We start from the raw sequence: 26,786 nt of genomic DNA on the forward strand, positions 1-26,786 counted from the left end.
CTTAAGCCTAAACAGGGCTGTGTTCTGCTGTCTTACATGCTGTTTGTAAAATTAAGCACTGCAAAAGCTTCTTTGACTTCACTGGCTGGAAAAATACAGATGTTTGAGTTTCCCAATATATGTGCACTACAAGAAAAGAAAAATGGAAAAAAAAAATCCCCATTTGCTCTCCAGTGCATCTGGGGTTTTCTTTTAACTGGTCTGTTAATGTAATGAAAAAGTTTCTCATAACATTAAATGATGACTGAGAAATCTGTATCTTTCAAGACTTAGGTACGCAGTGTAATGTTCTGCCCCTTTTGTTTTAAGGGGTGCTATGGTCTGGCCAACCATACTGTTTTTCTCATTTCAACTCAGGGTGAAAGCAATTAGAAACAGGGAGGTAAGGGGTCAAATAAAGGAAGGGAGGGAAGCCACAATTGCAATGCATGGTGTTAACACAGTAAGAAACTGAACAGCTAGTCTTGAATTCCAGGCAGGGGGAAAGAAGTGATGAGCACTCTACAAATATGAAAACACTGTGTTTTCCAGGCTCTGAATTTCCACAGAATGCAAGCAGTGGACTGTAAGTCACCCATGGTCTGTTCTACCAACAGCCAGACAACCATAATAGATTTGAATGTTTGCGCTGTAGATAGAAGTGCCAATATATTTTCTAATACCAGGACAATGTGACATCACATGTTAATTAACAGACAGTTACAGCTATTAGATTTACAGAAACCTGATTTTTCAGCAGAGGAACTGCAGTGTTATTAACCAGTGGTGATACCAGATCTTGTTAGCTGATGTAAAACACTGAAATCTACTTCTCAGCCTACATTCTCCTTACTGGAAGTAAGCAGTATGTACTTCAGACTTTCCAGTCTGTGAATGAAGTTCAGAAAAAAAGGTTAGTACAAGGATATTTTCGTGTCAGAAACTACAGTATGTAAGGAATGATTTAGCATAAGGCTTGACAACACATTAAAACTTGTTGATGGATGGAAAAAAGTTATGGCAGTAAAACCCAAGTGACTGTGGCAAGCAGTTTGAAAAGCAGCAACAGATCTATACTAAAATGAAATGCAACCTTTCAAAGCACTGAAGCAGAAAAAGGCCTGTAGGCCTTTCTTATCATGTAGCAGTCTATTCATTCCATTAATTAGCCATTGCTTTACACCAATTCATTGAAATGAAATATACTGGTGTATTGACTGAACTTATAGTGCAACTCTTCTTGCAGTGGTATCCCCATTAGCACTGTAAAGATACCTGGAATGGATGGAATTATGTTACTGAAAATCTTCCATAAAAAGATGAAACACAGCGAGCAGTTAATATACAATGTAAAACAACTTCCCTTTATTCGCATTTCCTGATCTTGGTCAGATGATCCTTGTACAAATAATCTGCTGTGCAAAATAGTTTATAAAATACTAAAAAAAAGCTTTTATTGTAAAAAAATAAAGTTTTCTAGATATACAGTTACTTTGCACTATCACAAATATTGCCAGGGATTTAACATTTACATTTAATATCACAATACTCAAGTCATGTAAACCAATGATCCTACCGGTCAGAAAGCTACTACCGAAACTCAGGTTCACTAGGGATGTGTTAAGTACTTTCTTCTTTTCATATATACACCCTTACACAACTCTGATGACCATGCTTGCAATTGCACCCGTATCGTGAAATCAGGCATTGGGCTATCCTTTCCTCCATTATCAGGTGAAAAATACCAAGTCAAATGGTAAATTTAATCAAAGAGCTAATTTTAGTAAATCATGGCAACACATGTGCTACACAGTGCAGTGACAGAACAAAGGTTCCCCAAGCTGCGCTGAGAAGCAGCATAAAGGCAGCCAACGCAGGGTTTTGGGCATGTGTATGATTTCTACCAGTATCCAAGCCAGCTGGCTTAAAAACTAGCTCTGGCCTCTCACTGCTGCAGTGCAATTGCAATCATTTTAGCATGAAATGCCTCTAAGAAATTTTGATGCAGTCACCTGAGCCCTCATTGTTCCAGTTCACTTTCATTCTGCAAAGTCTTCATAGCTAAACCCCAGAGGGTCATGCTAGAAAAGAATGGTCCTTCATTATTCTTGTACACAGCAGACAGTGTTCGACTGCCTAGTGGGTCACTACAATGACTGTCCAAGCTAACCATAGAGGAACGAATCATGGGAATATTATCAGACTGTAAGGGTTCTTCTGCAGAAGATATATCTACACCTGTGTAACTATATGGTGGTGGCGGAGTTTGCTGGGGCTGAGCCTTTGGGAGTTTAGCAGAATCCACATTCAGTTTCTGCTGGTTTGCGGAGTCATGGTGTTGAATCATTGATCGCAGCTTACAGTAAGAATCCACAGAACTATCAAATTCAGCTGGACGAATGGGGAATTTAACAGACACTGGTAACAAGGTAACAGACATTTCTTGGCCAAAAGAGTCAGAACTCTGAGACTTGTCAAGGTCAGATGTTTCAATTCCTTGAGTAAATTCATCTAGTGCGTTTGAACCCTCATCAGTGGCTTTACAATGCATTTGCTTGTGCCGCCGCAGAACAGCAGAACGGGTGAAGCACTTGTTACAGGTTTCACAGGTATAGGGTTTTTCTCCTGTGTGAGTCCTCACGTGCCTACGCAGGTCACCTGAGCCTGCAAAACATTTCCCTACAAGACAAAAGTGACAGATTAAGATTTTGTTCCTGGCACCAGTGCATAAGCATGTTTTAATTAGTGAAGATATCACTTGATGGCATGTCCCAGTCATGGCACTTTGTTTATCTACAGCTGGTTCAAACAAGTTCTGTCTATTTTTACAATAACCTGTTTCTTCTTGATCTGATTTTCTAACTTGTGTTTACCAGTGCTTTAGTTTTAGTCTCCAGAGATGGGAAAATCCATTAGTATCTAAAAGCTGTGAGTGCCCTCAGTTTGTATCAATCTTCGTGGAGGAAAAAATAAAAATAAGCAATTTAATTTGTCTGTCTGGAAAACCAGTATCCTTGATAAGCTTCTAAATATATTCTATTACCACACTGCAGAGAAAACTGAGGCTGAAGCAAGGCAAAGTGTAGAACAAGCAGAACCAGAGAGCATTAATTTCCAGAATTGCTACCTCACATTCTTTAGGACAGTGGAAATAAGATGATTCCTATTTGTGGTTTTAGCTCATTTTACCTAGGCTAAAGGTTATTTTATTTTGTGTGAACAGATACCAACTAAAATGAACTTGCATTATCTGAAAGCTCGGTAAAATGGCAATCTCAATTTTCAGAATCATACTTTTTATTCTACTCCCAAGATTTCTCTTCAGAAAAGCCATTAAACAGTAACAGTGAGATTACAAATTACTGGAATGATGCATGTGGGTTTTCTGCATAATGTGAATGCAAAATTCTTAATGCTTGATCAGATCCTTTTTGTACAATTTTTGCCTTCTCAGTGCAAGATGACCTGGCTGAAATGAAAAAATAATCAAAGAGCACTGTAAAACAAGATCAAAAAAGGCCTGTTTTAATGGCAGCAACACAACTGTTTGTTTATACTTTTATATCCTGCATGTCTCTATTTCCTCCTTCTGCAAGACCTTCCCGTAATATTAGCTTTTGTTGTGCCTCAAGACATTACAAATAAAACATATTGCAACTGGACATTATCTGAAGAAGCTACCCTCTGCCAAAGCAGATTCCTCAGAACATAAGTGAAATTATACCAAAATAGCTTAAGGGCAGAAAAGCAAGTAGGATGCTCAGTAAGGTATGAGGTAAGCACAGACAACGCAACTTCTGAGAGCTGTTATACAAGGATGAATCAATGATCAAAGAGGCATTTTCAAACCACCTGGAAGTATGATGTATCTAGCAAGTTTTGAACATGGACGTTCTTTGGTACGAAGCATTGGTCAAGTTTTGATTTTATTCCAGATGTTGAAGCAAAAGGTTATTATCAAACTCTATGGTTGAATGCAGTTAGATCAACTGGGGGCAAAAAGAAGAAAAAAAAAAAAAATCAGCACCAAAAACCAGTGATGCCAAACTTGAATTTCCATCAGAAAGGACTATACTGAAAACGAATCATTTTTGCAGCAGCAAGTACATGTACAGCGTTGATTCTTCTTACTTCCTTTCTGTATTCTTCAACAGAAATTCACTTTTGAATTTATTTACAACAGCTAAAGGAGTTTAATACACCAAATGAAAGACTATGAAGCATTCAAGACAGATTTTCTGACAAGCTTTCACAACATGGTATTTCAATTTAAAACCATTTTGGTTAATTGCTATTCTGCTGACATAGAAACTTTTACTTATTTAAAAAGCAGACACAACCAAGCCATGCACATTAAATCTTACCACATGCTGAACAGCTGTATGGTCTCTCTCCAGTATGCCTAATTCTGTGCTTTACTAATTTTCGTTGCATGTTGAATGACTTCCCACATTCATCACAGGTGAACACTTTATCTGCTGTATGAGTCTTTTTGTGCTCCTTTAAATTACTGAAGTTACTGAATCCTACAAAAATACAACAGAAACTGAAGATTAAAATGACTCCTCACATTTCAAACAAAAATCCTCAGAGGCAGAAACCTTGGTTCTTACATACCTCTGCCACAGATATCACACAGATGAGGCTTTTCTCCAGAATGAATAATAATATGACGCTGGACATCACCAGAAGCAGCAAATCTGTAACAGAATATGGAAACCCAATTACAGTCTTAGTGAGACCCTTATTCTCCTATAGCGATTATCTTGTGGAAAACAACTATAATGAATGCCTGATGTTATGAACAAAGATTAAGATCCACAGATAAAAGGATGCATTTAAGAAAAAAAACTTTAAGCTGGTAATGTCCAATTAAATTTATGCTAGGGAAAAAAACAACCAACCAAATAACCCTTTTCACTATTAATTTTACTAATTTATTCTGCATTTAATGCTACTCCTACATTAGTATATTTTCTATCCCCTGTAAGCCAAAGACAGAAACATTTAATGCTTTGCTTAAATTTATCAAGTTTTCCATACGTCATAGTTTCCATAAAATGTAACAAAAATTCTATGACCAAATAACAGAAAGGTACAAACCCACATGATTGTCACTCACACTATTCAAAATACACACAATATGCCCTTAACTAAAGACACCAATACACAAGAAATTCAGTAAAGACCACAGGCTATATATATGGTGTCATGTTTACTTATTATTGAGACTTGCAACAAGACACTTGGAGACATTTATGTATTTTAATCCCATCAGTACTCATTTAAAGTCAAAGTCATTAAAACAAAATTGAACAGTGTGCTACTTCAGCTCTTGGCCCCTACTTTTACCATGTTAACTTTACTAAGATGCACAGTTCTACTCACCTTTTCCCACAGATTTCACAAATGTATGGCTTTTCACCAGAATGTCGACGCAAATGTGTCTGGAGATTACCTGCCTGAAGGGACAGTAATTTAAACATTTAAATTCAGCTAGCCTGGTGTTGTATACAGACAAAAAGATGATGGAAACTATGAGACTGCCTTTTTATTTCTAATTCTAAGGCAGCGACGACACAAAGCATGTATGAACTCAAGCATTCTTATCTAGTAAAGAAAGACTACCATATATTTCAAGATCAAATTGCTTATGTATGCAATTATACACTGACAAGAACAGAAAATAAGAAAAAAAGCCTGGAATCAAATGCTAAGGAAAATAAAAGCCCTATAGTTGAAACCAGATCCAATTATAAATAAAAATTACACTACATAGATTGCAGTGAAAACTTCCTACTAATGTAGCTCATGTTAGTCTTACTTTCCCTGTCATACAAATAAAATGTTGTTACATTAGGGCCTCTGAATTCACCTACTGGGAGGTTAAAAAGAAAAGAACAGGGTAAACATTTTTCAATCCACAAAATACTCCAAGCCAAGGGTTCCAAACCTACAAATATTTACTCATACCAAAAGAAAACAGAACAGGAAGTACTGAAATGAAAAAATGGGATTACTAAGAACTAATTTTTATTATGTATCTTTCCTCTCCCAGTCCTGCAACAATTACTGTCATCAGAGTTCATAATATACCAGAACTAGGGCACTGCAGACACAGACACAGAGAACAATACTAAAGGCATCACCGTTTGAACCCTGACAGAACTTTCTTTAACCCCTGTAATGTTTTTCAGACAACGGTATGACTGAACTGTTCCTCTCTCAGGCCAAACTTCGTAATACTGAACCCCAGTTAAAGAGAGACATCAGACACCTGTTTCTGAGGAAGGAAAATACTAACCACAGAACAATTTGTGCTTTGCAAAGACAAGGGATTTTACGCAGAGGTGCATTTGAGAGAAACGTAAGAAAGACAGAACCTTTACCTTTATCCACGTCACAAAACAAACCATATCACAGGCATTTGAAAGTTATTCTGGATAAAGACAGGGTGAATTTGAAGTGCAACAATTATTCTGAAATAGTTCTCAACAGGGATTTTTAGCCAGAATAAAAACATTTTACAGAGTAGCAAGTAGATCCATTTCTTTCTTACAATACTGTCACTTCCTCACAATGAGGACATTAACAAGTGCTCGGAAAAATCCTTTTACTAATACTTGCAGTACCACTGCTCACAAATTCGGAGACTAGAGAGAAATGCTAGGCTTGGTCCATTTGTAACTGGCATGCTTTTAAACTGAAGGAACTAATGCATGTAGTTGCCCATGATATCCTGGATCACCAGCCAGAGAAGCATCACATAGCAACGGCTCTGCAGCTGTAATGGAAGATGCTGGCTTGGAAATACAAAAGGAACTTTTTTGCCCAAAAGTCAAAGACATTTATGGATATTTGTTCCAGGCTATGAGTTCCTATGTCAATTTTCCCTACTTTTTTAATTTTCTGTTTCACATTCCAACACACAGAACATCAGTTACATTCAGCAGGAACAGACATACCATCAGGCACAACTGCACTGTCTCAAAGCACAGAACATGAAGGCTCAAATAAGAAAAGTATTACTATTTCTTTGCCTGCAAGCTGAGAAGATCAAGAACAAGATCAGAGATGGTCTTTTAAATAAAAAATAGACAGTAAATATCCTTGCATCTTACTTGCATGATTCAAACACATGTACGTTAGAAGCATTCAAGTTCTTTTTTATGACCAGAGAAAGAACTGCAGCACATAAGCTGAATGCTGTAGCTCTTATTCTGGAGTCGTAGGTACTGTCCATTGGTATTATCTACCTATATCTTTGGGCAAGTGAGGTAATGGGAAGGGGAGGGAAACTGTTTAAGAGTGTTTAATTAAAAGGTAGAAATTTCCAGTTTTACTGGGGTTTGTTTTTAATTGAAGAGGAGCAATGCATATTGCATGAGGAGTATGCCACGCTTTTTTTATTCCCTTTACCCACAGAAATGATACAGAACACCACTCCATTCACCAGAAGTACTTTTAATGGAATTCAGAAATACTCACTTTTTTCTTTTAATAACTAGAAGGTCAGCCATCAAAATGAATGAAAACGCACTTTCTTTACCAAATAAGCAGATCCAGTTTTGCTCAAAATGACTTCATAAGTATGGTGAAACAGTACTGTTCACTGGACACAGTGTTACGTTCATATTCAGTAACAGAGTGGAGGATGCAACTCCACCAGATCATGGGTCAAAGTTGTCCCAGTGGTGGACTACAAAACTGGAGCAAGAGAAGTGCAAACACTGGTGTGTGGGCAGACAAAGACCACATAATTCTAATTCTTAAAACAGGACCATCAAGAAAGACCAAAGTTATTCAATGGTAATTATTATTTAATCTCATTATAAAAATATGCATCTATTGTCACCTGTACTTAGGTACACATATCCAGCCAAGAAAACAGAAAAGAAATAGACATCTTGGAAACATAAGACAACTAGGCACCAAATCTGTAGAAATACAAGATCACTGTTGTAACCAGAACAAGAAGTAAGCATTGAAGGGCAAATTAAGACACAGATAACATTTGGGCCCTGTGTGCAAGTAGGGAACTTCACAAGACTTTTTTGTAAATCCTAGCTGAATTTTGTCACTTCAGACAGGCTGCTGTTCTTCACAGAAGCAACTAAATTATATGGATTTATATGGATATAAATGTGACTAAAAAAAAAAAAATCTGCTTAATAATTCACACCATTTAGGAAGAGGAAACTCTTGTGAATACATTACACAAAATTCTAACTTGTATTTTTTTCAGACACTGCAAAAATGTTATTAAAAACATATCCCTAAGCATAAGGCAAAAGAACAGTCTAAGACTGCTCTCTGCATTTTAAATATAGTTGTGGCTCTTTATAGTTAAATATTCATTTAAAGGTAAAATACATAACATCTACTGAGAGCAGACAGAATCAAAGGTACAAAATGTAACAAAAAAAAATCTAAAACATTTAACATGTTATTTTCAAATAAGACACTTTAATATTTTATCCCTAAAGTGAAGTCCATTTTTGAAGAAAAAATATCTATAAGCATAAACCCAAGTGTTTGAGAATCAACACACAGATGCATTTTATTTTCAAGTGTAAATACCATAATATAAAATATTCCCACCTGTGAGAAGTGTTTCCCACAAATGTTACATTCAAAAGGTTTCTCACCTAAAAGGAGAAGAAACAGAACATAGAACTTCTAATAGTTGCAATAGAATAGAAATGTTCTAAATTGACTTCCTTTTACAACATGTAATGTAAGAGCAAAAATATCCCCCAAGGAACACTTACCATATATTTAAGGGGAAATTCAAGGGGAAGTACAGTATATTAAGGGAAATTCAAGGGAAGAAGTACAAGGGAAAGTATTTGCTATTAAGCTTGTGAGGCAGATCTGCTCAGAAACAGAATTTATCTTTCAAAACAACTAGGTAGAGGAGTTTTGATATGAATGAAAATGTTTTGTATTCTTTTTACTTTTTCCCCCAAATGCAAGGGGTACCCAACATCCTGGAAGAACAGAATAGGTCATGAGGTCCCGCAACAACAACAAAAGCTATGGGAAGCGCACCAGTTTTCCCACTTGTCTACACAAAGGCTCACTCTTAAAAAGAAAGAGGAATGCAGAAATACTAATTTGGAAGGATTCCATTTCCTCTGTTCAACGTGTACCATACATGTCTGATAGCATGATAGCATGTAGCCATTCCTCACAGCAAGTATATATTTGCCTTCAAATTCTCATCCTATATAAGAGTATCTAATAATTAACCCAAGTATTTTGCTCTATAATTTTGAATTTATACTAGTAGTCTTGACACTCCAAAACCGCATGAGCAGCTTTAGTAAAAAATTAGCACTGCCCACTTTAGCTTTTGAAAATAACTCTATTCTCAATCCAGACTGTGACTACACAATACTTCAGCTGTCTGTCAGCTATCAGTTTAAGACAAGTATCTTTTTTTAATCACTTTTTTTCCTCTTCAGTAGTTCATAAGGGTAAGGTTTTCTCCCTGTTAGTTCTTGGTTCCCAGGTCTTTACGCATGTTGATAAAAATCTCTACGCATCTTCTAGAATTTTTAAAACAGTAACTCCTCAAATACCATTGAACTCAATAACAGAGACTTCTAAAGATATTTTCCATGAGTCTAACTATGTTAAAATGATAGATACAATATGGCCCACAGGTACAGGGAAGCAAAACTAGTGTAAACCCTTGTGATTTTGAGTGCAGGTATTCCCAGAAAGAAAAAGAAAGAGATCTTACACTGTGTTTTATCTTGGTGCTGAATCAAAAAACTGTCTACTCTTTAAATTATAGTTTTCCTGATTTTACAGAACACCTCCTGGCATTTGCAGCCAACTCTTCCAGCAAGTAGTCTGTACATCAATTTTCTTCCTTCATCCTTGGAAGTGTTATGAGCAATACATGCAATATCCAGGTGTTTTCCTTCCCTGCTGCCAAACACAGGTCATGTTCTTTCAACATATTTCAGGATCAAGGATTAAATGCAACTCTCAGATTTTAAAACACAGAGTAAACATACAGTTACATGGCTTCACAGATAGCAATCATGCAGTTAGTCTGACAACCTGAGGCTGCATCTACTTTTTCTACTTGATGAAGAATGGAAATCTTACAGCAAGTTCTGAGAAAGCTTTTATTCAATTAAAGAAAAAAATCTAAGAAACCAATAATTCAACTATAAAGAGCACTGAGGCTTGATTTCATTACGGCTCTAAATTTGCAAACCACTAAAAATTCTGGTACTGACAAACATAAATGAAATCAACAGGGAGCAAGATCTGTGGCAACTGGGAAGGCTTCTGACAAGTGTAAAAGCATCAAGGTAATTTGAAGTGGAGGACAAAACACACAAGTAGCAATTTCTGCAGAAATTACCTACACAAAAAAAACCCACACCCAAGTTCCTGTTGACACAAAGACTAGTATGGGAACAGAAACCCACTCTGAAACAACTAGAGAAGGAAGGAAGGAATGGGAAGCTCTAATTTCTCAAAACTAGTGTGTAGGCTGTGTGCAACCTCAATTCTGCACCTGTATAAAATGCCAAACCATCAGACATATCAAGCAGCCTACTCCAAGAATGAATTATAGCAAAACAAATACTAAATTGCTCCTAGTGGTGTAGCGTCCTTCAGGTAAAGTGTGGCTTCCTATAGCATATTTGTAAGAGCGCAGCTAGTGAGCTGAATTCTTCTCCCCCCATCACTGGTGAGACTGTATCTGGAGCCTTAAGATGAGAAGGCCAATAGGAAATCTTACTGGTCTCCACATGCAATGAGAAGACACATGTAACCAGGTTGTTCTTGAAGGCACATGGTGATAAGACAAGAGGCAACAGACACAACTTAGATGATGAAAAACTGCAATTATGTATAGGAAAAGAACTTTTTACCCCTGAGGGTGGTCAAACACTGGAACTGGTTGCTGCAGTGGTTGTGGAACCTCTCTGTTCCTAGAGATATCCAAAATTTGACTACACTACACAAGGTCATGAGCAAAACAACCCAATCTAATTTGACCCTCCTTGAGCAGAGAGTGACCTCCAGAGATCCATTCTAATCCAAATTGTTCTATGATTCTATGACCAGCATTAAATTACAAACCAACTAATCTTCTCAAAGACCATGGCTGGATCAACAGCAATAGAGAAAATTTGGGGAAAAGTAGTAACTGAACTACAATTAAGACAATGCTTAAACAAACATACAGGGGACTTGACTTTTGAACCCTTGGACTGTTTGTGTTTTTTATCTTCTGTTGCATCCTTCTTGCTGAAACTCCACAAGAAGAGATGAAGTACATAGTCACAGGATCAAAGCAGGTGTGTCAACTCCAGAGGAGAAAGGTATGAAGGCAGAAGCAGTGTTCCTGAAAAGTTCACAATGGTGAGGAGCAGAACCCTCTAAGGCACGGAATGCTGTCAACTTGCTCAAGTAAAGCTCAGAATAAAAAAGTTCTTTCCACAGGGTTAGGGTTTGGATTTTTTTTTTTTTGAGAGGATATTTCCTGAAACTTTTTTTTTAAAAAAAACACCAAACAAACAAAACCCAAATCCAAACAAAACAGAAAGAGAGAGGGAAAAAAACCCAACAACACAGGCAAAAAAAAAAAAACAACTGAAACCCCACAAAACCCTGGATGTTTCTGACAGGTAAGGACTGTATAAGACATACGCTTGCTTCCTTTTTTTCAGACAGGTCAATCTAATAAAAGACAAACTATAACAGTCAAGTCAAAATCAATCTTAAAGTCAATGCAATAAACTCTGTTTAGAGATTCCCTTAACTATCCACTAGCAATACAATTAGAACAGCTAGATAACCCAATACAATGACTTGTATTGAACACAATATGCCTGTCCTTCACTTAGAAACTCACCAATGTAACCATGATAGCCTGTAAATTCTTTAGTGGCTCCTAGTATGCAGAGAATTTCACATGTGCTTTTTCTTCACAAGCAGGCCACCACAGCACTTGTGCTGAAAGACTTGTCATTTCTAGGCTAAAAACTGGCTTACCACTGTGAAAAGTTGATTCTAGTAACTTGCCTCCCTTACCTCTCTGGCAAAGCCAGATTTGGAGGACTTTCAGTAAGCACTGTAATACTTAAATACTTGCTAACTCTTGCTTAGTCCTAGAAAATTAATGTTTTAAAATCAAATTGATTAGCCAGCAATTTGCTATGCTTTCTGAAGGGGCAAATGAATGGAAAGGTCTTTCAGCATACACTTACATTACTTAACTACCAGTATACTTAATACTAATGATACAGATGTGCCATATACCTTCAGCTACAGATCCTTCCTTTATTAACATCCTACTTACTATCCATTGCAATTTTCCAAATACTCTCTTTGCACTAGTTGGATATTGAAAAAAAATTAACATGACCCCAAAATAACAGGCAAGCAAACAGGCCTATCTAGTCATATTCCTGCATCAACTTTCCATCCATTTTTTATGAGCTCATTATTCGTTAAACTTACGCTCTTAAACTTTGTCAGTTTAACACTGAGAAGTTGTTAGAACATCATTAATGGCACATTAAGTAGCATTCAATCTGGAATTTTTTGAACACTATTGGAAGGACACAATGTATGAAAAGCAGCAAGGAATTCCTGAATCCAGTGTTTACTCAGACTAGTAGAGAAGGACCACCACAACAATTCTAGGATCACATTATTTTACACAATGTATAAAGCTAGTTCGTATCTGGCAGCACTGTCGAATGTGAAACAACATCTAGAGCTTAAGTAGAGTGGAAGCATGTGTAAATACACAGACCTCAAATAAGAATAAAGAAATTAATTGCAACACACATAAATAACCTTGCACAGCTACTGCAACCCTTTTCCTCTTTTTCCATTATCTACTCTTGTAAGCATTTGCTGGCCATGCTGTGTCAAAGTAAAAAAAAAAAAGTAATTTGTAAACCACTTGTATAGCCTATAGTCTAGGCTATAGTCTCTTCTATAACCCAGTGCTCCCCTGACCCTTAAAATACATTAAAAGGGGTAAACTACACTCTGAACCTCATGTTTTAAATGGTTTAACATGGTTTAACAGATTCAAAACCATACAATAATAAAGTCTATCACTCGAGCAGCACACTCTTAAAAACCCAAGTAGTTTAATGGGCAGAACTCACAAAACACAGATTTCTTCCAGTGATTTAGATGTCTAAGGAAGGGAAAATTCTAACAGGTTTCTCACAGTTGGGGTCTCTCTTTCACATAGATTCTCTAGCACAAACTTACTTGTTACTGACTTCAGAGCCTCTCCCTCAGGTGGGACTTCTCTAGATGCTCGATCTTCTACCTGATCACCTATTTTCCTGACATTTTTAAGATATTAAAATATACCTTATGTCAGCTCAAATCTGATAAAAGATTAAAAAAATACAAGGCAAAGAGAGGATCTAGGTAAGACACATATGCAACTCTTTCACAGCAGATCAAATTAAAAATAATAAAATAGTATTAGCAATGTGAACATACAGAAGCAGTCAAAGGCACCAAGTGAAAACTTCAGGGAACTAATGCAAAATGTTCCTATTTTCAGGTTCTGGAGAGATTTTTCTCCTAATAAAATGGAAAAATAAATTCTTAATACTAAGGATTGATTAATCAAAGAAAATAGTGTCTGCCAAGAGGGACTCATACTTACTTTTAAAGTACCAATGCAAAGGGATATTTGATAAGACAGAGGGACGTGTTTGCATATTTAATACAAGGAAAAAGAAAGGCAAAAAACATTCAACAAATTAATCAGCTATCTCAAGGACTTGGAATCAACAGTGTCACAAGCTAAGGTAATTCTTAAACATCTAAAACGCATATCTAAAGTTGTAGAAATAGAATGCACGGAACAGACAAATTAGTTACTTCCACGTTAAACTAAGTCTTTTCACTAAAATAAAAAGATCCTTAAAAATAAATCTATGCTAGGTTTAAAAATAATACTACCTGTGAATTTTTAAGACAAAGTAAATTAATTCAAAATTCCCATTCACTCTGCAGCCTACTTATCCGTAAGAGCATTATGTCCTGGGTAAATACAATGAAAGTTATTCATACTAGGAAAAAAGTATAAAATTATTACAGAGCTTATTTCTACAGGTTAAAAGAAATGACCATCAAGCCCTAATCACTTGTATCTTACAGCAAATATATGATTAGAGAGGTCATCTAGAACACTTCTTGTATTATCTCCTATCCACTTATCACTGTTATGTGACTCAAACTTCTGGGCCATCTGACAAACTGATTAGAAATGCCTCTTCTAATTGCAAGACAAAAATAAAGTTTTTGTTGAAATATCACACAACATACTTTGAAAAAGAACACTAAAAAAAAGTCTTTCAGACTTTATTCCTATATGATTAATCATTTTTTAAAAGACTCCCATTTTGAAAGTTAACCCTTCACCAGCATCTCTGAATCAACAGATACTGCAAGACAACCTCTTTAACTGAAATATTTGCTCTGCAGACCAAGTTATTGATAACTGTACCTGTATGAGACCTTTTATGGAGCTCCAAATTGCTTGGGTGTTTGAAAGACTTCCCACATAATTCACAAGTATATTGCCTTTGTGACTGAAGAGTCTGTGATTGTCCTTCTTGTTCCAAATGACCTTGAGATCTTTCAGCTTCAACAGTTTGGTCAAAATTCTCAGAACTTACTAAATCTTCAGCTTCTTTTTCACCAGTAACTCTTATACTCGTCATGTCCATGGTACTTTCATTTACAGATTCAATTACTCCTGTTACTCTGCTGTCATCTCTTTTAGGCTCAGGCGGCTGCTCTGCAGATTTCTGAGACCTTAGAAAATTTAACTTTTTGAGGTGTATTGCCTTTTTCAACTGCATCTGTTTGGTGGGCTGCACAAGTGTGCTTTCTGCAGCTTGCTCTGGAACAGCTTCATTCAAGGACTGAGCCAGAAAGTTTGATGGTAAATGATCTGAGGTCTCCAGAATACACTCAGAGTGGTTGACAGTACAAGAACTATTCTCTACTGTGTTTATTTCTGTAGATGGGTTGTAAGAAAAGGGTTGTTCTGCTCCTCTCTCATGATTAGAGGAAGCATTTTGCTTATAGAACTGTTTACTGTAAAAGTCGCGTAGTTTATAATAGTAATTTGGTTGTTTAAATGGAAGCTCTGTGCAGTTGCCATCTAAGGAGTCTTGTGGTTGTTTCTGTCCATCACCTGAGGGTGCTTGAAGATTAACAGACTGTGGTGTTTGTGAACGGTGGTCAGTCAAGACTTTATTAGCTTGTGTGTCAGATGAGCATTCATGTAATAAGTTTGTTCCATAACTGTCACTGGCACAGCTAGTATCTGCAGTCAAAGTATTCTGCAGTGAAAATACACTATTACAAGGCATGCTAGCTGTCTGCTCTAAAGCTGTAGATGATTTTAAAAAGGCGTGGCAAATGTTCAGTACATTCTGCACTTGGAGACACTGTGCAATATCCAACATAGCTTGTACGTTGTCCTGGCTAAGGTCCAGGTGAGAGGTGTACATGAAGTCTAAAATCTGGCCTATGCCACCTACATTTTTAATGTTCAAGTGAAAGACATCATTCTTCTGGCCTGAAGAATTCTGGAAAAGGGTCCTGATAAAATAATGCAAATATTCAATCGCAAACACAAATAATTCACAAACGCTTTTTATAAAAAACACACATATACCTCAGATTGCCTGGCATGAAACAACAATTTACTCTGTATGGTCTTATCCACATTGTTGTGTTTTTGCAGATAAACATCTCAAAACTGTTCAATATATTAGTCCTACACAAGTACAATAGTATTTATCGAAGCAAGGGATCCTTTATGTAACTTTAATTTTCCATTTTTTAATGTCTCAAAATCAGACCCTATACAAGTGGTTTCCTATTCAATGTTCTTTACGTACTAGGTACAGGGGTGTATTTATGGACTATTTGCAAAAGTTGGTTGACTCAGAATGGTGTTTCTCCTTCCATCACAGCAAATGAAAAGGGACATGAAAAACTTTCTAGTAAAAAGCAGAAGACAGACCTCAAATTTAGCTTAATTATTCTCTTCTGGTAACTGAGCTTGTCCATTGAACTTTACCAGTAAATCTTGTTAAATTCTTCTTTCTCCACAAGAAGATGAGAGAATAGTAAGTAAGAGAATGTCATTATTTTCAGTCTGCTCTCTCTCATGCAAAGAATACACTTTTTTACTGGTACTGGATGAGAACCAAGTAAAAGAATAATAAAGAGTACAGGTACATTAGCCTGTAACAGCCATCCAACCAATACCCACAGAACTGCCATTGAATCTAGTGTCTGAATTCACAAGACCTTTCACTGTTTGATGTAAACTATTCTTGGGACAAGAGCCGTAGTTCTTCATATGCATAACCAGTCCTACATTAAGCAGGTTCGTGCTCTGCCTCAGGAACTTCACACCCTTCCATTAAAACCCTCAGTCTCCAACCTGACACTCTCACAGTAAATAATGATATCTATAAATATATGGGGTCAGGTCACTCTTATGTAGTTATTTTCCTACACTAGGAAATGCCCTGAACCTGATGATTACTCTCAAATTAGGTTTTATTTAAAGGTGAGCACAGTATCAATGAGCTTTGACTCTTAAGAAAATAAGAGGCTTCAACTCAGAGGCTTAAACTAGGCTTAAACTTTAGAAATGCAGAGGCTACTCTGAAGCCAATGCCCACATTCAAATTCTTTCATAATCCAGCCCACATTAGCTAAATTAAAACCAGAGCTATAATGAACTGGGACCAAGATCTGGGTAGAGAATTTAAATTAATCAGTCACTTATATCCTGTTGAATTTTCATAATAATCGTGGGTTTAGTTCTTTTTAACTACTTTCAAAATTCAGTCTTTAAGCATAATTTCACATCATCAGGATTACAACACTAGAAGAGAAAAAGGAAAAACAACCTTTTTTCCCTGGTCATAACATAGAAATAATTTTCTTATGTAAGAACTGGTAGTCAAGCTTTAGAGACGTTTCAAGAAACAATGTCTAAAAACTGCCAGATCTAATAGGTTACTAATAGCTAACATAAAACACTAACTTTGGAGATCCAGCATTCCTCACAATTTGGAGGATCAATGAGGGCTATATAGAGGTGAAAGAAATCAGTGATATGGCTTCATAGCCCACCTTTAACACACAAATGTTGTCTCTGAGAATCTGTTCTAAACAGAAATTCAATAACAACCTGTATAGTCAAATTTGATGAAACAATTCACATTATCTATAAACAGAGAACGTGAATTGTTTCCTCAGTTACATTCCTCATCTGGCTCTGTTCATGTACTCTACTATGCTCCTTGTAAACAGTTATTTTTTTCATACTGAAATATCGAATACCAGAGTCCATTATATGAGGCACCATAAGTAAGGATCAGGAAAATGCCAAACTAAACCAGGGCAGCAGTTAGCTATGTATGCCTAGAAAATAAATTATGATGGCCACAGCTTTTAATTAGATTTAATACAAATGTATCTATGGGCAAAAAAAAAAATATCTTTCCCCTTATACTCCAACAGTTCCTTAGTCTGCAACTACCACAAAAAAATACCCTTCTCAGAGAAAAACTCAACCAACAGCATTTAAGTTCACTTTTTGAAACGAAGCATTTTCTGTCACATACCTGAAATATTGACTGAAAGCAGCTAATACATTTTTGTGTGCTTTGAAGCAGACACCTTTCACCACCAGCATGCAGTCACAGAGAAGACCCTGAATGCGCTGTTCATGTAGCTGCTGGAGAAGATGACAACTATGGCTAGCAACAGTGTCCATGCTAGAAAATCACTTAAATTACCTACAATGAAATAAAATGCTAAGATGAATCTTAAATATTGAATTGCAAAAATTAACTTAGAAAATCAAGAACATTTTTACAATTTGTTTAGGTCCCCAAGGAAACAGACTTCAGTTTACACCTGCATTGTGAGCTCTAATGGCATTTCTCTGATTAAAGATGAGCCACAAGTATGCTCATCAGTAGATATGCAGACATACAGGTAGGAAATATTGATTTTAATTAAGATTTTCTTGCAACAAACACCTTCTGCCAAAACATGCTAAAGGGACTGCCAATAAACTGAACTCTATAACAATAAAAAACCTCAATTTAGACAACTTCTGACAAGAATTAGATTCTAAGGCAAAACCGTATCATACCTACAAAACCAATAGCATTTGTAGAAGAAAACCTGCATCTACACCCTCTAAACTAAAAGGAAGAGCACTGTAGTAGCATTATTTATTCCCAATTTGTTGTTGTTGTAGGGAAGCACATTTCCCACATGAATCTCATTCATTAGACAAGTTAGCATGGCAACTTTTTGTTATTTTTAATACAATGTGATATCTCTTTTAAAAGTCACCTCTTCGAACAGGCTGAAGGGAAGACAAGTAACATTCCCACAAAACACATTTCCATTCAATCCTTTTTTTAAAAAAAGGATTAAACTCTTCCCCTGCACACTTATAAATATGAAAGGCACATTCCAACTATTAGAACAATTAGAACTGATAACAGCCTTTTAACTAATGAATGAAGCAGAAAAAGCACGTTGGATTAAACATGACAAGAAAGTGGTTGCCCTCGTTTCCAATTCTCAGGAGTGCTAAGGGCTCCACATTTACTGTGTTATTCCGTGATTCACTTCCTCCTGCCGCATTAAAGTGGGCTATTACAGTCTAGTTCTTACTATTCTTGTCATATCTTTATTTTTATATATAAAGCATTACCACGCTTTAAAATAAAGCGAGCACGTCTGTTTCCCAGATAACAGCTTTCACAGCATCTTACAGCACCCCTGAATTCAGACTCTCCCACCAGAGAAGGTGGCCGCCGTGAGCCGCTTCCGAGCAAGCGGAGCCCCAGCAGCATACCCGCTATTTACGCTGAAGCTGCCGTGCCTGACTCAAGGCCCCGCACGGAGCAGGGCACAGCGGGAGCGTCTGCTTCAGAGGACAAGATCGAGCACCGAGGGAAGAGCGAGCTCTGCCCGGGGTCAGGCGACAAGCCGGCACCGCGGCCAAGCAAAGGACACCGCAGGCGGGGTGGGTAACGGGTTCCGAGGAGGACAGGGCTGAGGGCGGGCAGAGCGCTACCCACCGCGGCGGGGGTAACGCGGCCCGGCCTGGCAGAGGAGCGGAGGGGAAGGAACCGGCCCTGCTCAGCCCCGCACTTACCGGCTTCGGCCGTCTCCCAGCTCCATCCCCGCTCAACCGCCCGGCGGCAGCTTCAGCCACACCTCCCGCCGCTTCCGCTGCCGCTCCTTCCGCTTCCGCTGCGGGGTGAGGGCCGCGCAGGCGCAGGGCGGTGGCTTCACGTGCCGTTGCGGGGACTGTTGGTAGGTGGGGGTTGAGGTGCGGAGCGGGGGCGGGCAGTGAGTGCGGGGAGCGGGAGCGAGGGCAGGGCAGGGCTGCCGAGGGCCTTCCTTCTGTCCCTCCCGCCCCAGGTGGCTGGGCCCCCATCAGGCGGCTCCCGCGTGCCGGTGCCGCTCGCCCGCACCCGGTGGAGACGGGTGGGCTGCAGGGAGCGGGACGGAAGGGCGGGGTGGTCGCACCGGGAAGCGGAGGGGAACCGTGAACTTGAGAAACGCACCGGCATGGGGTAGGGGGAATAGGGGAGTACTGGTTTCAGGGTTACTGGTTTCCCTTGTGCACAGGTACCAGGCGAAATTCTGCACATGCAAAATCAAACTGCTTAGGTTTTCTGCGGGAGGATGCACAGCTGCATTCATTTTCAGTCGTTCGAGTGCATCTTTCAAGCTGTAAACCTAAGATCTCCTCCTCGTATTTCTAGGACTCTGCTTGTGTGGGAGGAAACAGATTGTACACAGTTCATAGAAGCTGCTGACCACTCGCCAGCATGGTGGTTTTCACATGCAATGCATGTGGAGAGTCTCTGAAGAAAGCACAGGTTGAAAAACATGTGAACATCTGCAGGAACTGTCAGTGCCTTTCTTGCATGGATTGTGGCAAGGATTTCTGGTAGGTAGAGTATCGTATGCTCACTCAGCAGTGCTTGTCGCCAATGTAAGACTTTCCTACAACATATTAAAATCAGGCAATTTCTGAATAATGTGTATTTGTATTTGAAAATTATTTATAAATTTATTTATAAATTGTATAACTTCAAGCTTAGTCACTCAAGTTTGAACCACCAGGACAACTAAACCCCGCAGTAAACAGGTGCAGTATTTTATGGTTTCAAGTGGCAGCGGTTTCAGCTTGTGATCACCCACAACTGCTACTATTCAGTTATTGCAGAGAGAGTGAGATTGGCAATAACACTGAAAATTCTGAATTGGGTTGTCACTTCTCAGAACTCAGAAGCAAGCAGTGCCACTGTCTGCTTTCTAAATATAAATATATGAATATGCATAAGAAAATAATGTCCTCAAATAATTATTATGTTTTTCAGTACTTTACTGACAAAGATTAAGTTCTATGTTATTCATTGCTTTGGGCAACATTTACACATTGGTCAGAGCTACAATACCACATTAGTATATCTATATTTAGGAATTAGGTTTTTGCAAACATTTTCACCTGCTTTTCTATTGTTAAATGGTGTCAATATGAGTAGTAAAACACAGATAAATGTATTAATAGCCATGTATATGTTACATATACAAATGTGCCTAAGTTAGAGAGTCATTAAGAAAAGCAGCACTATACTGAAGAGTCCTCTGGTTTTGCAAGTCAGAAATTTTCACTGAAGGCTGTAGCATGGCAGAAATGTCAGCAGTCTTACAAGCATATACTTTACTCATATAAGCGTTGATAGTATTAGGATTTAAATGATAGGTGCTATCTTTTACTTCCATTTGTTGGGTTTGTAAGTCTTGTGTGGTTCAAAGGACTCCAGTGAATTACAGTTAAAAATCTCCTTTGTTCAGGGGTGACGATTATAAAGAGCATGTGAAGTGTGTAAGTGAAGACCAGAAATATGGTGGAAAAGATTTTGAAGCCAAAACTAACAAAGGAGATGCTAAACAACAGGAGTGGATTCAGGTAAGATTTGTACTATATATAGATATGATAAATGGCTGTTGTTTATAATTGTTAAAGATGCAGCAGAGGCTATATTTGATCAAACTGAGGATCTGTTTTCCTAGTATCCACAGCTTGCTTTGGCAGTTTCTTAGTAGGTCTGTTGCTTATCCTGGTAAGAAATGCACCTTTTGTTTATTTTGAATTTATGTCTTACTAGTTTGATAAGGCATATGAATAATACCACTGAAGTCAACAGATCAGTGCCATTGTTGAGATGGAACATTCTTTAAGTACACTGTTCAGAGGCAGTGTGATGTGAGTGCTGCTGCTTATGAAAATTGTTAGCTTTCCTCAACAGTAAGTCTCTTCTACACAGAAAGGTGAGGGATAATTACAGCACGCCCTTTCCTCGTAGTCTTAAGACATCCACAAAGCCTTTTAGAAAACAGATTTTCAGAAGTACAGGCAGGCTTTCCGGTGTCCAGTATCTTTAAATAATGGGAAGCAGGGCAGCAGTGCTGTTCAAGTAAGTGCCACAAGGTCCTGGCCTGACCTCCTCTGTTCTCCTGTGCTGAGATGTGCTGTGGTATAGAATAACCCTTTGGCTAGTTTGGGTCAGGTGTCCTGTCTCTACTCCCTCCTAGCTTCTTGCGCCCCTCCTCACTGGCAGAGCATGAGAGACTGAAAAGTTCTTGATCAGGGTAGGCATTACTTAACAACAGCTAAAACACTGGTGTGTTATCAGCATTATTCTCAGACTAAAACCAAAACACAGCACTGCACCAGCTACTAGGAAGAAAATTAACTGATAGAGCTGAAACCAGGACACATACCTTGCAGGTATCACTTGATCTTTGTGCTTCTTTGCTGATTTAGTTCTGTTTTTCTTCATTCAGAAAATTCATGAAGTAATAAAGAAGCCAAACATAAGCCCCAAAGTGCGGAACATTCTGGAGCAAATGCGTGGCTTTGATAACATTCCAAGAAAAAAAGTAAAGTTTCAGGTATGTTTTAATAGAGGTTTGTTGTAGTGAGAGCCACTCTCTTTTAATAAAGGTGGGAGAAATTGCTTTTTTGGGCATTAGTAAATAGGTGCTGTAATAGTGGAGTTTCAAATATCGTAGTGTTTGTAAAATATATATCCTTGCTCAAAAAGAATCTGTGTCATTTTAATTCGGTAGCAAGCCAGAGACTTACCATTCAAGCTTAATCTCCATACATAGGCTTGTTCCTTTTTTGATACCTTTCCTTTTTTTATATATATATTTGCAATTTCCTTTTTTATATATTTGCAATTTTTAATGAGTGTTCAAGTTCTTAGACATACTCATAAGGGATTCTTATTTCTATGCTTTTGGTTTTTTTCCTGGTAGAGGCAAGATACTGAGAGTTTTCCTGGGGCTCAGATTCTAACAGAATCCCCCACATTGCATGCTGCACTAAACTTTGCATCACAGCCAAAGCAAGTTCCAAACGTTTCATGTGGTATCAGTAAAGAATTACTGACAAGCTGGCCTTATTTATTTATTTTATTTTCCTCTCTGTTGTGAGGAGATTGTGAGGCTGAGAGAGATCATGATTTTTTCCAAAGCACTCGGATAGAACTTAGTAGAGCTGCAGTGAAATTGCTGCTAGCAAGCTGAAGGTTAGAATGCTTTTCTACAAAATCAGTATTCTAAGTAGGGAAAATGATACTGTCAAGAAGCCTCTTGCTTTTTGGTAAGATCTGCAGCAGAAGATTAAAAGTTTTTGCAGTTCATTGTAGAAATTTACTGCTTTGTTTTTATTTTCAGCAGGAATTCCTGCAATAGCCCTAAAAACTTTCAGATGTTTGCATTGAGATATTTGCTTAAGTTTTACTTCTCTGTAATAAACTAAGCTATCCATTTAGGAGCATGGCTATCTGTCTAGTACACAAATAAGTAAGATCAGATCCTAATGTTTTACCTCATGGAAAGAGTCAGAAGGTTTGGCAGGACATTAACACAACCAGCTATATTCAAAAGCTTGAAGATTATCTTTTCTACATATTTAGCTCTTCTGGATTACTATTAGTAAGGCAATTGAGAGGCTCTTATATTGGTATATCCTTGTAACAGTACACAGGCATTATGAGATTTAAGAGATTCATAAAGTAAATGTATCAGAGATGCATGTTTTTGGTTATTGTTGGGTTTTTTTCTGGCACAGAATTGGATGAAGAACAGTTTGAGAATTACTGACATCACCTTGCAAGACCAGGTGTGGGATATTTTCTCTGAAGCAACCAGAAACGTAAGTTAGAGGTACAACTTACAACTTTTGAATGCGGTCAAAAATGCTGGAAGGAAAACCTTTCAGCCTCCTTTTGTAGATGTTAGCATAAATACTGTTTCCCATTGTTACGATGGATTATGTTATAATGTTATATTCCTAGACTAATTCCCTTGCTAATTTGTGGAACATACTGTTGCTGAAGTAGTTGTGTGTACTAAATAGGTTGTGATTAAAAACTTGGACATATTAATTCTACAAGAAAACTAGTATAAGACCAGGAACATTAAAAGAAACCAAATATGTTAAGGTGAAAAAAGTACAATTAAAACAACCAGCAGTGCCTTTGTTGACATCTTGCAGTAAATAGTTCATTGTCCCAGCCAAAACCCAAGTCAGGAAACTGGATGGCAAAGCTAAGATTATTACTCAAGGGCCATGTATTTGGGAATAGGTTCTGTATACTGCTGTAATAGACCATGTTTTTGTCTGAATTAAAAAGTCCCAAATACATAGAAAATTATTTCAAACAGAAATTATATATGTTGTAAGTTAATATTTCTTCTGTGATGCTAAGGTAATTAGCATTTAGGGTGAAAAGAAAAATCAGCCACCCCATTTAGTGCTGTTTCTCAGGTAACTGGTGTTACCGCTTGCAAGCAATTTAATTGACTCCAGAATATTAGTGTTATTCATTAATAGAGAAAATGTTCTTTATGTAGTAAAGTTGCAATGTCAAAAAGGCATGTAAAAATTGTAATAATCTGTCTTTCAACAGAAGATTTCAAGTGAAAAAGAAAAAGGCAAACCACAGCAGAAGGAAGAGGTGTATTCTGCAGAAACTGGGGAACAAGCAATAGCAGAAGAAAATGGAATTACAGATGATAAAACTGAGAGGAAAAAGAATAAGAGAGAACGAAAAGAAGAGAGACAAAAGAACAAAAAGAAGGAGAAAAAGGACTTGAAATTAGAAAACCAGGCAGAAGTAAAAAAGAGTAAAAAGTCCAAAAAAGAAAAGGAGAGCTTGGAGAATGAATTTGAAATAAATGGAAATGGCCATCAGAGTGAAGTAGAAAAGGAAACAAATGTAAAGAAACGCAAACATAAACATACAGAAGGTATCCATCCTGCACTTTATGTTCTTGCTTGTTTTCAAGATGCTTTTTCTGTATGCCCTAAAGCTCAGTAATTTATCTAAGTAGAATTTTTTAAATAGTAAGTTACACACATCAGATTATTTTTTAACACTGTGGTTGCACAGTCCTTTATAAAGTCTGAACCCCTTAGCAAGTATAAACTCATGTTGCAAGAACAGAAACTTTAAGTCACATCAGAACTTTGTTTCTACTTCTGTACATTTTTGTGTATGTTTATCCAATTCTGTCTCTAGAGAAACCTCCTATCACAACGAAGAGAATGAAAACTGAAAGCATTTCAGAAGACGCAGAAACAGAAGACAACAATGGCAATGAAGAGAGTGGGGGAAGAGGTAACATATTCTTAAAGGGGGAGTTTAGATAGTTACAAAGCTATTCTGCAAAAGCACATTAGCCAACATGAAAAACGGTAACAGTTGTCTTGTAGCTCTTTGTAGCTCTTACATCACCCATTTTTGCTCAGTGAATCATAAACTGGACTTTAGCCATGGTGGACCTTAGTTGATACTTGGACAAGCCTACTTACCCCTGTCCTCCAACAGACTGTTACTGTTGGGAAATTGTCTGCACTTGAACATACAGATCATTTATTTGTAAACATGAGCTCTCAAGTGGGTACCATGTGGGATTGACTACCTGTGCCCTAAGGGCAGAGAGATGGGATCTTTCCAACCATCCCTGTGTTACATAAAAATTGCTGCTTAATATCTAAAGCACAGAAGTAATAATAGCCCTGACCGCAGCCTTTGAAGTAGCATATTGGTTCTTCATGTCTGTCCTATTAGAATCTTCAGAAACCGCCCACATGACCTTATGCTTAGGTACCCTGCTGCTGTAGGGTCAGTAAGATACCAGCTGTTGTGGTAGATGAACTCGTTCCAAAATTAGGTGATTGAAGGCTGGTTCATATAGAGAAGACTTGTAAATACCTAATTTTATTAATGATGTTGTACATATACTCATTTTGTAGTTAAATTCAACTGGAAGGGAACCATCAAAGCTGTCCTGAAACAAGCTCCAGACAATGAAATTTCAGTTAAGAAACTAAGAAAAAAGGTACTGTGGAACATGGCTTTTTAAGTCTCCTTTGGTCTTGCGAATTTCTTTCCATAATGTTTTAAGTTTATAAAGTCCTGCCCTGTATAAGCAAAAAAAGTTTGACATTATTTAACAATTGGCAGAGCATCAGCTGAGGGGCATGTTCCTTACTGCTTACTGGACTACAGGAGAAATTCAGCATTAATTCTGCAAAGGAATAATAACATAATGATTTCAGTAGAGTAACGTGAATGTATTATTGCTGAAAGTGGAATCATCTTTACTAACTCGGAACCATTCCTCTGTCTTTTGCAGGTTATAGCTCAGTATTATGCCATAGCTGGTGAACATCACAAATCAGAAGAGGATATTCTAGTCATATTTAATAAGAAAGTGAATAACAATCCCAAGTTTAAAGTTTTAAAGGACAAAGTTAAACTCCTGAAATAAGAGTTTGCATACTTTTCATCACATTGCATTTTAATCGGACTGAGACAAATTCTTCTATCAGCTGTAAAAATATGTTGCACTGGTCTCAAATTGTTTATGTGAGAGCAGAATTTTAAGACTGGGTTCCTCCTCTTTCTCTAGACTTACACAGAACATTTTCAGATATTTTATTTTTTGATTTTATGGAAAATGTATATTTTTTGGTACAAGTTTTATGGGACATTGAAAATAATTGTTGCCTATTGTATTAAAACTCTTTTAATGATATAATTTATAGGCAAGAATGTTTATCAGGACCTTGATTGTGTGTCTTTCTGCAGAAAATATTGTAAGAGAAACTAGCATTTTCATATTCAAAACCCCACTGTGGAATAAATGTTTTGTTATGCTAAAATTCTATGACTGATAGCCCCGTAATACAGGGTTTTAATAACCTGTTAGTTCTGTGTAATATAGCCTGTTAATTCTTTGTTGTAACATGCATAATAAAAGCGTCTGTCAAGTTTGTGGATGTAATACTGCACAATCAGTGGAAAATCTGAAGACTGTTACCTGTATATGCACTGCTACTGAATGTTTTAATTAGTGACACAGCTGACTTCAATGCAAGGGCTCACTTAGACCAAAAATGGATGAAATAAATTACTTTGAAACGCCACCTTCAGTATAATATATCTTGCCACTTTATATAATAAACCCACAATTTACATTGAATTTGAAGAGGCTCTTACGTTGCTGTCACCAGAATAATTTAGGCAGGCCAGAAATCCTACACATATGTAAGAGACAGTTGTCCAGGAAAAGTTACTTGAAGTCTACAGAGGTTTAATCAAATGCAAAATAGTTCCAGATAGGAAGTTTTCTAC

The 26,786-nt window shown here is 37.4% G+C and overlaps 2 protein-coding genes across 3 annotated transcripts; one reads left to right on the forward strand and one right to left on the reverse strand.

Annotated features, from left to right (window-relative positions):
- Positions 1 to 1,316: 1,316 nt before the first annotated feature.
- Positions 1,317 to 19,348, reverse strand: ZBTB49 (zinc finger and BTB domain containing 49). Of its 2 annotated transcripts, none has more exons than XM_062636363.1 (8): positions 19,211 to 19,348; positions 17,655 to 17,828; positions 14,501 to 15,606; positions 8,581 to 8,627; positions 5,368 to 5,441; positions 4,597 to 4,679; positions 4,344 to 4,505; positions 1,317 to 2,658 (listed from the first exon to the last, which is right to left on the reverse strand). In XM_062636363.1, the coding sequence occupies exons 2-8, from the start codon at positions 17,804 to 17,806 to the stop codon at positions 2,000 to 2,002; spliced, it is 2,283 nt and encodes a 760-aa protein (XP_062492347.1). In that variant the 5' UTR covers positions 17,807 to 17,828; positions 19,211 to 19,348; the 3' UTR covers positions 1,317 to 1,999. The 2 variants fall into 2 exon arrangements, with proteins under 2 accessions (XP_062492347.1, XP_062492348.1); XM_062636364.1 differs by lacking the exon at positions 19,211 to 19,348 and adding an exon at positions 18,724 to 19,122.
- A 452-nt stretch (positions 19,349 to 19,800) lies between these two features.
- Positions 19,801 to 26,578, forward strand: LYAR (Ly1 antibody reactive). Its single transcript, XM_062636365.1, has 8 exons — positions 19,801 to 20,014; positions 20,926 to 21,040; positions 21,919 to 22,026; positions 23,213 to 23,296; positions 24,057 to 24,393; positions 24,666 to 24,764; positions 25,403 to 25,488; positions 25,786 to 26,578. The coding sequence occupies exons 1-8, from the start codon at positions 19,893 to 19,895 to the stop codon at positions 25,918 to 25,920; spliced, it is 1,086 nt and encodes a 361-aa protein (XP_062492349.1). The 5' UTR covers positions 19,801 to 19,892; the 3' UTR covers positions 25,921 to 26,578.
- Positions 26,579 to 26,786: the final 208 nt, after the last annotated feature.

The sequence above is a fragment of the Pezoporus occidentalis genome, unplaced genomic scaffold (genome assembly GCF_034315485.1).
Source record: "Pezoporus occidentalis ecotype Australia unplaced genomic scaffold, CSIRO_AGI_Poc_V1 ctg48, whole genome shotgun sequence".
Classification (NCBI taxonomy): domain Eukaryota; kingdom Metazoa; phylum Chordata; class Aves; order Psittaciformes; family Psittacidae; genus Pezoporus; species Pezoporus occidentalis.